Source organism: Lactuca saligna, chromosome 7 (assembly GCF_052625555.1).
Source record: "Lactuca saligna cultivar CGN05327 chromosome 7, ASM5262555v1, whole genome shotgun sequence".
NCBI classification, from domain to species: domain Eukaryota; kingdom Viridiplantae; phylum Streptophyta; class Magnoliopsida; order Asterales; family Asteraceae; genus Lactuca; species Lactuca saligna.
Genome location: NC_136423.1, coordinates 72630955 through 72645680, shown reverse-complemented (window position 1 = coordinate 72645680; position 14726 = coordinate 72630955). Strand labels below are relative to the sequence as shown.

General features: G+C 36.0%; 1 protein-coding gene and 1 long non-coding RNA gene across 3 annotated transcripts; one reads left to right on the top strand and one right to left on the bottom strand.

Moving 5' to 3' along the window:
• Nucleotides 1-1307: 1307 nt before the first annotated feature.
• Nucleotides 1308-5088, bottom strand: LOC145003850 (uncharacterized). 2 transcript variants are annotated; one of them, XR_013662183.1, is made up of 5 exons: nt 4888-5088; nt 3945-4537; nt 3695-3860; nt 2526-2855; nt 1309-2448 (listed from the first exon to the last, which is right to left on the bottom strand). It is a non-coding gene; the product is annotated as an uncharacterized LOC145003850 (long non-coding RNA). The 2 variants fall into 2 exon arrangements; XR_013662182.1 differs by having other exon boundaries at nt 1308-2855.
• Nucleotides 5089-5420: 332 nt separating this feature from the next.
• LOC145007052 (uncharacterized) lies at nt 5421-6735 on the top strand. The gene is made up of 3 exons (XM_078966054.1): nt 5421-5736; nt 6139-6260; nt 6343-6735. The coding sequence occupies exons 1-3, from the start codon at nt 5421-5423 to the stop codon at nt 6733-6735; spliced, it is 831 nt and encodes a 276-aa protein (XP_078822180.1).
• The last annotated feature ends 7991 nt before the right edge of the window (nt 6736-14726 follow it).

The following is a 14726-nucleotide window of genomic DNA, read 5'->3' as shown; positions in this document are numbered from 1 at the left end:
GATTAACTTTGCATTTGATCAGTTGTGTATTGCATTGGATAAACTTTGGTTCACAAAACAAAATTTCTTCTCCATATATTGCTATCGCTGGCTCTTCTTCTTCACAACAAGTAATCTTTGTCATATTATTTGAAGTAATTTATTTTGCACTAGATTAACTTCACATTTGATCAATTATGTGTTTACATTTGATTAATTTTGATTTACAAAACAGAATTTAGTCTCCACCTCTTTCTGTAATTGCGTTCGATTAATTTTGATGGTTGATGAGGTAGATACACCGAGACGGGAGATATTTGGTCACTCCCCGATAATTGAGTACGTTTCTACAATAATTCTAAGGATCAAATTTTATTTACCTACAAGATGGTTGATATTTTATGTTTCATGTATATTTCATTACCCGTTTTTTTTTTTTTCTATGTGGTTATCAGGCAAGTAACATGGAAATACAAGCTTAAACTGAAATATGGAGGTTTTTTCGGTTTGCTAGGAACTCATGTAGGCAAGTGTACTATTTCGGCTTTAGAAAAAACTCTCTATATAGACATTTGCTCATACAACTTGAATGAACTGGTTGAAGAGGTAGAAAAACATTATCCATCATAAAACGATATTGTGTTGTCAATAGTCTTTATTGACAAGAATTCAAAAGAGCAACGTTTTATTATAATTGATTCTGATGAAAGCTTCATGGTGATGCTTAACATGTATAAGGAAGAGAAAGAAGTAATAATTTATGCGACGACTGAAAAAATTACACAAAAAATGTATAAATCGTTTAGTGGCCAAGATCAAGTTATTGATGAATCAGATGACGAAAATGATTCAGACTCAAATTGTCCAAGTGAAGAAAGCTATCACAGTCGTCATAGTTCTAGTAATGAGTATGAGCTTCTAAATTCTGATTTTAAAAGTTATTCATATAGCAATAAAAATGCGGTTATGAAAGTGAATTCTAAATTTCCAAATGTGATTGCTTTTAGAAGAGCGTTAAACAACTATGCGATAACAAATGAATTTCAGTATATTATTGGGAAAAGCGATTTGACACGACTTACGGCATGTTGTGAAGATAAAAAGTGTGAGTGGAGAATCCATGCTTCTCTTACTAAGGATGAGGTTACTTTTGAAGTAAGTATAAATTTTAAGAAATACTACATTTGCTGACATGATTATTTCGTTAACATTAGTATATGTTTTTATGCAATTTTATAGGTTAAGAAATTTGTAGAAACTCGTTCTTGTACTCGAAGCAACAAGTGTGGTAACAAACATGCAACTCAAGGATGGATTGGTGATGTTCTAACCGACAAGCTGAAATCTGATGGAGATGTATCTCCCGCCAACCTAAAAAAGTGGTGTATGCAAAGCTACAATGTTGATGTACCATATATGAGTCTTTAGAGGAAAAGAACAAGCTTATAGTGATATGTATGGCAAGTGGGATGAATCTTACGTAAATATATATGATTTCAAACAGGAGCTTGAACAAAGAAACCCTAGAAGTGTTGTGGAGATTGATTTGCAAACAGAGGATAACAAGAAACATTTCCTACGCTTTTTTATATCATTAACAGCATGCTCTAAGGGGTTTCTTTCTAGTTGTCGTCCTTACATTGTGATCGATGCTTGTCATTTGAAGGAGAAATTTAATGGTGTACTAGCCGCTGCCACAAGTATCGACGATAACCATGGCATGTTTCCAGTAGCCTATGGTGTGCTTGAGTCTGAGAATAAAAATTCATGGACTTGGTTTCTCAAGTCACTAGAAAAAGCAATCGGTACACCAGACGGTCTTGTTATCTCCTCTGACAAGCAAAAAGGGTTGGAAGTAGCTATTACACAGGTTTATCCTAATGTTAAGCATCGCGAATGCATAAGACATTTATATAGCAACTTCAAGAAACATTATCGAGGTGATTATTTCATAACCAAGCTATGGGATGCTGCAAAGACCTACTCTATTAGTAAGCATGATAGATTGTTAAATGAAATTGCAAGTGTACGTGAGGATGGATTTTATATTTAAATGAGAACCATAAGAAGATATAGAGTAGAAGCAAGTTTGGTACAGTTGTCAAGTGTGACTATATTACCAACAATATTTCATAAACTTTTAACTCCTGGGTAGGTGACATACGTTATAAACCAGTGCTCGATCTCCTTGATGCAATTAGAGAAAAGCTTATGCAACGATTTGACAAAAAAAAGAAAAATTGTAAACAAATGGAAAGGAACATTAGTACCAAAAGCAAAGAATTATCTCAAGAGAATCTCTAAGGCAAGTTTAATGAATTTCTCATGTATTATCTATTTTTATTTTATTTAGGATTGTGAAAACATAGAAAAAAAATTCTTCTATAATTTATTCTTGTCTTATTTTCTCATGTAGAACTTAGGTAACTTTGAAGTTTGTAGAAGCAGTGACAATCGAGCACAGGTGAACTACAAAGGAAAACGTTGGGAGGTTATACTAGATGAGATAAAATGTAGTTGTCGAGTTTGGAAAGTTAAAGGCCTACCATGTGTGCATGCAGCTGCAAATATTGCTTTTACAAGGGATCCTGATTGGGACATATATGTCGATACATATTTCACAATTGATAAATTTAAAGAAGCATATGCTTTAGAAATTGCTCCAATGTCGGGAAAGGATCAATGGGTGCATATAAAGACAATCGAGAAGATATACCCACCTATTATAAAACGGCCTCCTGGACGACCTAAAAAGAATAGAATTGTACCACGTGATGAACCCAAGAAAAGACATAGATGCCCCCGTTGTGGTATGTTTGGACACCATCAAAAGACTTGCAAAAATCTCGAACGTCAAGGTTCTGATGATGCATCCACTAGCAAGAATAAAGAACAAAAAAGATCATGAGCTTTTGTTAAGAGTTTGATTAGACTTTAGTACTTTAATGCTTGATGAATGGATTGTTTAATTCTTTAATTTTGTTGTTTGGATGGATTTTTCATGGGAAAAAATTGTTATGAATTTGATCAACTATTTATATTTGTTTTCGGACCATTTATGTAATTGTTTTTCTTTATAAGGACCATTTATGTAATCATTTTCTGCCACAGGGTCTATTTATGAAATTATGTTTTGGGACAATTAAGGTAATATTTTTTTGTCACAGGGACCATTTCTGTAATCATTTTCTGCAACAAGGACGATTTTTTTAATTGATTTGGGACCATTCCTGTAATCGCTTTTTGTCATAGGGACCATTTATGTAATTTTGTTTTGGGACCATTTATGTAATATTTTTCTATCACAGGAACCATTTATGTAATTGTTTTCTTCATAGGATCATTTTTGTACTATTTTGCTTTGTTGGGTTTTATACACCACCAATAGGCAATAGAATCATAAACCACAATGCCTTCCACTTAGCTGATTAAATGCTCCAACTAGATGCCGCTCAAAATGTTGAAACAATATTTTAACACAATGTTTGTTTGAAGTATTTTTTTTAGTTTTCAACTATAAATTGTACAATTAAATTATGTTATAACTAAAATGTATTAAATATGAAAACCAGTAGGATGCTTGGAAAGTTACAATATAGAGAAAACAAGAACCTACAAAATTTAGATTAACATAGACAAAAGCCACCAGAAACAATGTGGAAAAAGACTAAAATAACAATCTACTTGTACTCATGTTTCCAAAATAGCAATGTACCTCGAAAGCCTTTGTTTTCCTTTTGTTGCTGATCTTTTCAAAAGTAGCAACTTGATACCGGTAATGACTTCTAATAAGACCTTGGAACCTGTGATTGAATAACTAAGAGTGATGTGAATTTCCACAAAATCGTGCATCGACTCAACGGCCTGAATGTTTTACCAACCTAGTATGAAGAAAAAATGGTTACTTTTACTTCAAGAAATAAAAAGATCAAGATTTTGATTCAAAATCAAGAGAGCTTGCTTACTAGCTAGTATCAGCCCCCATCCAGTTGGTAGAAACACGAAACAATAAATGATCAAATCCTTTATAGATTTCTGATAAAGTGATTATGGTTGCTATAATAGATAGGAAAGAGAAGCTTTGAACAACAAGAATGAAAGGAGATAGTTATCACAGATATAATGTATCCCCACATTTAGAATCTGTGTAAAATATTCCACCTGGTTACAACTCTCTTTTGAAACAGGTTGCACTTAAGAATCAACATGTTAACTTCTACATACAACATAGATCCGAAACCAACTCCATGATCAGAAAATAAAGAACCAAATAATACTGAAAAATTGATGTTTTCTTATCTTTTGTTTCGTTAATCTAAACCAATACCAAATTTCCTGCACAAAAATTCTAGATGGTGGTGAGTCAGCAAGTAGGAAACATTCCAAACTTATTGCTACTAAAAGTGCTAGGTTGTTTTCTTGGTGTTCTGAGAAGATTAAAGATACCTTGGAAGTCAGATCAATCTGCAATAGAAAATGAGATTCTATCGGGTTCAATCAAAAATTCGAGCATTTTGTTGTAAAGGTCTACTTGAAGCCATTTTCCAATTGTTTATAGCTGCATTGGAGTTTGGTATCAAAAGTAAAGTCGAGTTCCAACTTGATATCGATCTTAATCTTTACAAAAAAAATTACTAACTATACTAGACTTCATAACACTTCATACAAGAATAAAAACATTAGCATGATCAAATCTAAGCTTTTATTGGAACGAATTGTGTACCAATCACCTACGAGCATGATAAATCTACTCAAAGATATGTGTAAATCGGACCTTCAAATCCCAAAATAAGAAAATACCAAGAAGAATTAAGAAATTGCAAAATCAAATCCACATGAAACTTTAAACTATTAAGGGAACCACCGTAGAATAACCCTTGAATAAAAGAAGACGGAAGAGAATCAAACCTTAAATTATCAGTGAGAAGACAAGGAGGAATTTCTGGGTGACGTTTTTGCTGTGAAAGGAGAGGATATATCTAGGTCACAACAGTGAGGAGTGGCGGTCTACTGGTTTCTCAAAGTAGTGTGGAACGAAGGGGGCATTGTCGTTTACAGGTTGTGGTGTAGGTGAGAAGAAGGTGAGGCAGCCGATGTTTATTAAGCAACTAAATATCAGAGAATTGAAGCAATGAAGAAGAGGCCCCATTTTGATGGAATAGATACTCGTTTAATGTTAAAAGGGGTATTTTGGTAAACTTATATGTAGTTTTTATTTTTATCTAATTGTCTAAATATAAAATTGATATAATTATAATTAAAAAATGGATTTGGATATAGATGTAATTTTTATATTTTTAAAAGGATATAGACGTAATATTGAAGTTTATAAGGATATAGAAGTAATATTTATAGTTTAGAAGGATATAAATGTAAAAATCCCTAAATTATACTACATACACTTCATTTTTTTCAAACAAAAAACACCATTCTCTCTCAAAATGTCATGTTCATCTTCTGAAGAGTTTCAAGTTATTTTTGATGTCGTTGTTGCGTGTGCTCAAATGGCGGAACAAACATATGATGTTTTATGCCATAACGCAGCTGAAAGTTCTCAATGGAGAACACGAAGATATATTTGCAGAAATCATGAAGAAGCCAACCAACGTTTGGTACAAGACTACTTTCAAGAGAATGCAACTTATCAATGCTATTATTTTCGTAGGCGCTTCAGAATGTTCAAACGTCTATACGAACATATAGTTGAAAATGTAACGAGGGAGTGTAATTTTTTCCAACAACGTTATGATGCTAGAGGTACACCCGGTTTCACTCCCTTACAAAAAATGCACGGCCGCACTTTGTCAGTTAGCATATGGCATTATGTCTGATGCGTTGGACGAGAGTTTTAGGATGTCTGCTAGGATCGTACGAGACAATCTCCACTATTTCTGCAAAACTGTGATTCAGTTTTATGGTCCAAAATATTTATGTAAGGCTACACGTAATGACATCTTACAATTGCAAACTCATCATGCTAGTGTGTATGGGTTTCCTCGAATGCTAGGAAGTTTAGATTGTCTCCATTGGGCATGGAAAAATTGTCCTACCTCACACCATGGAAAATTTACTTGAGGTGAGTATGGTCACCCAACGATCATATTTGAAGCAGTTGCATCATAGGATCTGTGGATTTGACATGCTTTTTTGGTTCTCCAGGTTCGATTAACGACGTCAACGTTCTTAATCGTTCACCTATATTTAACAACATATATGATGGATCTGCACCAGATTCTTCTTTTGATGTGCATGGGACGCCATATAAGTATGGTTATTACCTGGTCGATGGAATCTATCTTGAGTATGTTGTGTTTGTTAAATCATTTACATGTCCACATGGTTCTAAACAAAAAAAAATTCAAGAGAGCTCAAGAAAGAGTTAGGAAGGATGTCGAGCGTGCTTTTGGTACTCTTAAGAAACGTTGGTTCATATTGATAAAACCAACAATTTATTTTGGTGATGAAAAACTTCAAGAAATCATGTATACATGTATCATATTGCATAACATGATTATTGAAGACGAAGGAAGAGTGATATGTGAGTTTGATGAGGAAGAAACCATACCCGAGACACAACCAATAGAAATTGGTGGTGAAGAGTATATGAACAGGAGAGTAGAGATACGTTGCACTGAAACATCTCACAATCTTCGCATGGACTTGGTGGAACACATTTACAGGATTCAACACATTAACCTTAATTTGGATCCACCGGCTAAATCGGAAGACGAGTTCTCGGAGAACGACTTTATGTAGTATGTTTTAGTTATTTTATTTTTGTTTTCTTAAGTTTCTAGGATTTTTTTTAATGACATGTGTGTTTTTTTATTGTTATTTTAGTAATACACTATAATGTTTTTTAATTTTCAATTAATGAAAAATTATGTTCTTTTATTAAAAAAGAAGCTTCATTAAATTAAAGTAGTTAAAAAAAAAGTGTGGCACCACTCCCTAGGTGTGGCAAAAAACCATACTTGTGTGGTAAAAAATGATGTGGCACACATATGGCAGTAAATGGAGTGCGGTTTCGGTGGCACTACTCCTTCCAGCTTAAAAAGTCACAGATTCATGACTTTTAGTAAGTCACAGATTCGTGACTTTTAGTAACTTTTGGCTTTTTTTCTTTTACACCCTCAAAAATCCATACAAACACATTTTAAAAGTTTCTTTGGGAAAAAATCATAAATCAAAAGTTTTTTTTCTAAAAATGATTTGTTAGTTGAAAAAGCAATATCAAACACCCTCCTAGAAGCTAAAATCAATTTTCTATATGCATAAAGTTTTAATTTTCATCTCGGTGAAATGTAATAGGGATGGAACAATTTTTAAAATCTGACATAAGATGAAAAGTTATCTCCCCATGAATAGGTTTATTTATTTATTTATTTATTTTGTTATGTGCCATCTTATTAAGTTTTCTAATTAATGTCATGTTATTTGCTTATTGATTCTTCATTGTAAATTTTAAATATTAAAATTTTCACTCTAATTAAATTAAACTATTAACATTCACATTAGAATATGATGAATATAGATTATAAAGTCGTGTATTTATTTAAATTATGAGTATAGCTTTATATAACTAAAAAAAATATCTCTTAGTTAATAATTTTCGCATTTTACTATCAAAGTTTAATTAATTTTGTAACCGTGATCCCCACAGGTTATAAACTAGTTAAGCTAATATATGAAAACTATAAAAATATAAAATAAAGTTCTAAAAAATAATTTAAGATAGTTAGGCAAAAATATAAGTTAGAGTAGTCAATGTCGATATTGGAAGGCTCGGAGAAAGGGATGGGAAGCAAGGTCCCTTCGCGAACACCACACCGGGTATCTTGTTGTGATTTTTGGCTATCAATAGAAAGAGAAGAAAAAATAGTGAAAAATCAAAGTGTTTTTTCTTTAAATACTCTCACATATAAGCTTTAATGTAAGAATCCAAATTCTAGAGAGATTTTGACCAAAAAGGCAATTTGGACATTTAGAGGAATTTCATTAAATGAGAAGATGTAACTTCATGAAATGGGTTAAGATAAGTCTAAGTCGCTTTTATGTGATAGGATAAGTGGGTTCAAGAGAATACTAATAAGAGATGATGCATTTTGGCCATAAAGGGTAAAATGGAAATTTTAGGTTTTTAGGCCAAGTTTGTGACTTAATAGATTAATAATTGTAGTAAGTCAGTCATAAGTGACTTAATGGAGTTTTAGAACTCATCCCCACCTTCATATGAATATAAAGATCATCAAAAAAACGGGTTTAAGGTGAACACGTTATGAGAATTTAAAGATTAGAAGAAAAATGTCCCAAAGCTGGAATGGAATAAGCTATGGAGTTGTTGTAATGCAGGTTACTGCAGCGCGGAAAGGGTCTTGCCTTGGCGAGGCGGTAATTGGAAGAAAGTTTCATCGTAAGTATAGGGTAATGTAATTTGCATCGCGACGTGAGGCATAGGTACTCGCAGTGCAGTGGCAGAACTATGATGTTGTTCGGGAAAGGCACGACGGCTCGGTTAGATCCTATAATACCATCAAAATATGACCATCACATTATGTATTAAGACTTTAAGAATAGGAACTTATAGATTTAGATAATGGATGTACCTAAAGTATAGTCACATGAACTGACTTTATCGTCTTCAAGATCCTTCAGGTATTTTGGCCACCTTCGTTTCCATTGGCAGTAGAAACATATGGACTCATTCGGGTCAACATATGGAATGATCTCAGAATGAGCCTTTTTCCATACAATCAAATGGTTTGACCTTGGATGATCCCTTTCAATTGGGAAGAGAAATCTTTTCTTGATCACTAATTTCACCATTTTCAATGTCTATGGAAACCTTGGAATTAGACGCTATAAGCATTTCTGCTTTAGTTGTGTTTTTAAGCATTTCTACTTCAGCAGCCATCAACATATATGTCAAATCTGTAACACCCATAAAAATCAATCCAATTTAAAACTTTTCAAACATTCAAAAGCCATTAGTTATTACAAAATGTTTTTAAAATGGTTTAAAATCAGAGTCTCCTAGAAACATAGTCATAAAATGTGAGGAGTTGTACGATCACACCTTTGCCTTCCCGCGATCATACGAGGTACCTGAAACCCAAACTAAAACTGTAAGCCCAAAGCTTAGTGAGTTCCCCCAAAATACCGATACACTGCAAATAACACATATACAAATAACAACATGTAATGCGTCTATAGCTTTACAGACCGGATTACCCCTGGGCCCATAGTGTGAGTCTGGCTTGCCTTCCAGGCCCACAACTCAAATCTGGCTTGCCTCCAAGCCCACAACATAAGTCTGGTTTGCTTTCACGCCCATAGCTTATGACTGGCTTACCCCTTTCAGTCCTAAGACTGAACTATAACTGATCAGCCCTCAGTGCGAGTCTGGCTTGCTCCCCTGGCTCAGCTAGCAACTGGAATGCTCCATTTTCCTTAAGCCCTCAGTACAAGTCTGGCCTACCACTCGATCCTCAGCTCGTATCTGGTATGCTAATGAGTCGTCAGTATAAGTCTAGTATGCCTTACCGGCCCTTAGCTTATATCTGGCATACTCCAAGGTTTGTTGGTCACCGCATAAAGCAATGCAACCTCAACCCTACCCGCACAAGATGTCTACATATACAGCTAAATGCGCATACACATTATCAAACAATGATAGATGTAGCCCAAAAGATCTACCAAAGTGGCATAGAAAACTATCATGAATAACCAACTCCTGAGTCCTTAGTATGAGTCTGGCATGCCCTGCCCGACCCACGACTCATATCTGGAATAATCTAGGGTTTGTTGGCTACCGCACGGAGCAGTACAACCTCAACCCATCCCACATAACATGTCGACATATAACATAACTAATGCATATACAATTAATCATATAGTAACACAGGTAGTCCTACAGATCTACCAACTGGCATAACATCTATCATGCATATCTAACTCATACTCAATATAATACCAACTATTAGGATATCAGATCCAATGGGCTGGCATTGGTGCCTTCGACCCATTAGTATAGTGAGGATAACTCAACTGGCACTTTTGAAGTCCCTCGGATGAAACTCCAGCTGCTGGTTGAAAGATTCCCGAACTGCCAAAATCAAACAATACGCAATTAATAATTGGGTTCCAAGCCCAAGGTCCAACTCACACTCCAAAGGCTCGATAGTCAAGTAATGGGCCAAGGCCCAACATATGGCCTAATTTTCCAAATTGGGCCCATACCTCTACATGGTCTTTTCTTAAGGTCCGTCCAATTATTCTAGGCCAAACTCTTGGTATTCTCATGGCCCAATATCACATAATCATCAAGTCCCAGTTATGGCCTACCTATGGCATAATTTTCCAAATTGGGCCCAAGTCCTTCACATGGGCCTTGCCCTAAAACTCATCCAATTATTTTGGTCCATTTACTTGTTCTCGGATAGCACATCAATAGTCTAATCACCAAGGCCCAATTCAAGGCCCAAGTGAAATTAGGGTTTTCACATGAAATGACGATTAGGGTTAAGTGTTCCTACTTAACCCATTAAGGACTTAATCCATTAAGTCCAATATTGCCTTAGGTTAATTTGCATATGATTATTAATTAATATTTTAAGTTTAATAAATAATTCCCGTGCATGTCCCGATCAATCCCCAAAATTAGGGTTTTATGCCATTAGCGTTTCCAACCCAATACTAGCCCATTAGTAACAAGATTGGGATTTTAGGTCAATTAGGGCTTCATTGGACCTAATAGGGTTTCATTGGGTCCATTAGGGTTTCATTGGGTCCACTAGGGTTTCTTCAGGCCCATTCTGTCCAAGCATCCCAAACGAGTCAAAACGTAAACTAGGCACACCGCTACCCAACAGGGCGGTTGGTGGTGGTTATAAGTTTTCCATTATTATTCTGGCCGGTTACAAATTTTACAATGAAACTTCTAATTATTACACACACACGTGCGCGCAAAGACACGCACATAGCCACCACCACGCGACGGCTGGTGGTGGTTTAACAGAAAGGTGGCGATAACCACCATGGTTGGCAGACATGGTGGTTTTCCATGGTTTCCATCCAAAGGGAACATCCATCCTCGTGAGGCAACACCAAACACACACAAAAATGAACTAGCCACGTAAAGCACCCATCAACGACCTAGAGGCGGCAAGTGGTGGTAGATGGTGGCAGGAAAGCGGGCAGGAGCAACGGTAATAGCTTCGTCTTCGACAGCTGCCACCATGGTCGGCTGCCATGGTGGTTCTTCATGGCTTTTAACTAGACCTAAGACCCACACCCACGAACATCTGCATCACAAACCACGAACTCGGCCACCATTTCACGGTGGCGGGTGGTTGATAGAGGGTGTCGGCGTGATATAGCGGCCTCCTAAACAACAACTGTGAGGTAACCACCCGAAGAGAAATGGAGAAAAGGAGATGGTGGTCCGAGACCCACCGAGTATAGCAACAGTATCAACCTTGGCTCACGGTTTTCCAACGACCCATGCAAAGACCCTCACTATTCAGGACATCACTGGTGGCATTAAGGATGGTGGTGTTCCAACGAACTAAGGGAGAAGAAGAGATGAAGTGAACGGTGGCAGCAACAACACAATCGAACGGGGTTTGTTCACGACATCTTCGTTGGTCGGAATCACGAGAGGAACGGGTGGTGGTGCGGTGTTGGAGGTGGGTGAGGGAAGGGTTCCGACTGGTGTGAAGGGAGGCATAAGGTTACGGCTAATCATCTGATTAGGGTTAGGGTTAGGGTTACAAGGGTGGACGGCTATATACCCGATACATCCAAACTTTGGTCCATAATGACACTCTTAGTCCCTCCTTCCCTATTTCTTTCAATTTATATCCCTAAAATTACCATTTGGCCCCTCCATGACAAATTCTTTTCAGCTTAGGTACATAATTGTAACGCCCGTAGATCCGGGCTAGTCAATTTAGAGATAATAGGGGTCGAAAACAACTTTTTGTCAAAAGATTATTTAGAATAAATAATCTTAACCAAGTTGTAGAATATGTCTCAAGGGTTCTGTACATATAAAGAACGCCGAAATCCGAGTTATAACGAAGAAGTCATGGCCCGTCGAAGTTTTACGGCAAAACCGGCATGGCACCGGGAGATGTAAATAGTGAATTCATGATAGAGGAATTTTTGGCCTTATTAATCTAAACCAAAGTTGTAGTATACTTTAAATCGAGAGAGTGCATAAAAAGAACGCCCAAATTTGACTTCGTATGAGGAAGTTATGAATTTTCTAAGATTTGACTTAGCAGTGCACAACCCGAAACTCGAATTTTAGATTGAGCGGTTTTTTGCCTGCACGACCTAAATGAGAACTGAATATCTCATTAATAGGAACTCAAAGGTAAAAAGACAAACGAAAAGCGGAGTTCGTATGTAGAAGTTATGAATTTTACGCAGACATTTAACAGTATAATCTTCTCGTACTGTTAAATTTAAGATCGGTCAAGAATTAGCCGACGGACTCAAAATGAAAGTTGTAGATATTATTTTTACCTATGCATGGATATAAATAATGTCAAAAACGGAACTCGTATGTGAATGTTACAGATTTTAGAAGTTGGAAGTGTGTTGTGCGAAAATGGGTGACGTGGCACAATCTTGGTCATTGCTAGTCTTGCCACCAGATGGTGACATGTTTCACCAAGTTCAGCCATATTTTACCCTATAAATAGAACCTCTTCCACCCTCATTTTATTCACATATTTCCCATTCTTTATTCTCTTTACTCTCTCTCTCTCTCTCTCTCTCTCTCTCTCTCTGTAGAACCTCTCTCTAGCCCCTAAACCCCCCGAAAAGCCTAGGGAACCTCCTTAGCACTAGGCGGAAGCCCCAGAGTGCTTGACGGCTCCGAGAAGAAGAGATTTTCGGCTCGGAACGCTGCTCCAAGCAAAGCCCGACTTTCTATAAAACCCGATGTAAGTGACCTAGGCCTACGCTATTTTTAATACAACTTTTATTTAATTATAGTAACGTTATTAGGAACTTATAATAAGTACTTGGGCTATTAGTATAGGTTATATAAGTATTGTTTAAAGCTTATATAATAGTAATAATAGCTAGACTATTAATTAGGCTCGACGAATAATAGACTAAACTCTAGTGGTAATAATACTAGGTTTCGTCGAAGGAAATTATTTTTAAGAAGCAAAGCGTTGTCAGAGTTCTGAATCACCACCTTTTCAAGTGAGTGCATGGTCTCTTTCATCTTACACATAGATATGATGTATTTTATATAAATTACGTGTTATGTATTCATATTATCTGTATACTTGCTATCTATGCTGGATGAACGATTTTATACAAGTTTTATATGATTTAAATTGTATATGTGTTTATATCTACATAATATGTTGGGTAAAATATGGGTAGATGAAATATGAGTTGGATGATGAGTTGAGAAGTGATATAGACCATGAGGTAAGGTTGAGAGGTGGACGATGTGAGAAGCCTTGTTCCCAAATGTTGGCCCCTTAATCTAGCAGAGTATGGATGACAATCACAGACTATTCTAGACAATCTAGTGTAACACTAGCAGGCTCGCAACCTGTAGGTGTTGTGAACGATGTGTTCACCGGTGTACTCAAAAAACCCATTGACATGTATTGCGAGTGGAGTCTCAAAAATGATATTGTCAATAAACGAGATAACCCTAGCAGCTGTGCTCGAAGGACAATACTAGCAATTGCGCCTCATATAGAATGTCACAATTATGGCAGTTGCGCCTAAGTGATAGAACTAGCAGTTGTGCTTGACAGTTGTGTCATTGACAATGATGGACTTCGTACCTATTCCTTAGGAATGAATGAACGAGAAATAGTTGATTCTTAGGGTAGATCCTTAAGAGTAAAGAAGATAATGGGGATGAGTAATTGGGGTTAACTATTTGATGATTAAACATAATAATTATATTATTGTGAGTTAAAAACCCTATGTACTCACTAGGTTTCCCATCCTACCCCACACATTTTATTTATATCACCGATTTGATATGAAGTCACATTACACTGAGAGATTAAGGAGATATAGATCAATAGTGATAATGAATATAAGTTTTGTTTATGCTTATGTCTCTTTATTGACGATGACATCCTAATGTTTTAAATGAATAAAAATATATTTCTTCGGAAATGATTTGATAACGAATTTATCATGTTTTACTGGGTACAAATTCCGCAACATTTTTTATTAGAAGAAGTACTCGGATGTTTATAAAGCCTAAACAAAATCGGTCTTTACTGGCCTTGAGAATCTGGATGTCACAATAATTTACCCTTTTAGCCCTAGCCATCCAAAAACCTTACATATTAAGTCCAAATGAACCCCCCCCCCCCGACTTCTAAAATCCTTTGCAAAATAAATCCCAAAATTGCACTTTAACCCATGGAGGTTCAAATCTTATCATTTGGCTTCCCGAAACCAACACCCCACTAATTGTTATTTGATTTTGGGCTATAATAATATAAAATAATAGCAAAATTACTTCTCGAGGTCCCGAGTTTATTATTTAATTATTCTATTTAAAATGGGATGTTACAACTCTCCCCCACTTAAATTTGATTTCGTCCTCAAAATCGTTTCTTATCATTCCTTACACGTCAGACAACTTAAACTTACATGGCCACAACTATAAGCATACCCCAACCTTTCCAAGGCAACTGTAACCAACCATCACATGGTTCTAAACCTGAAGATAAACTAATCCCTTACAA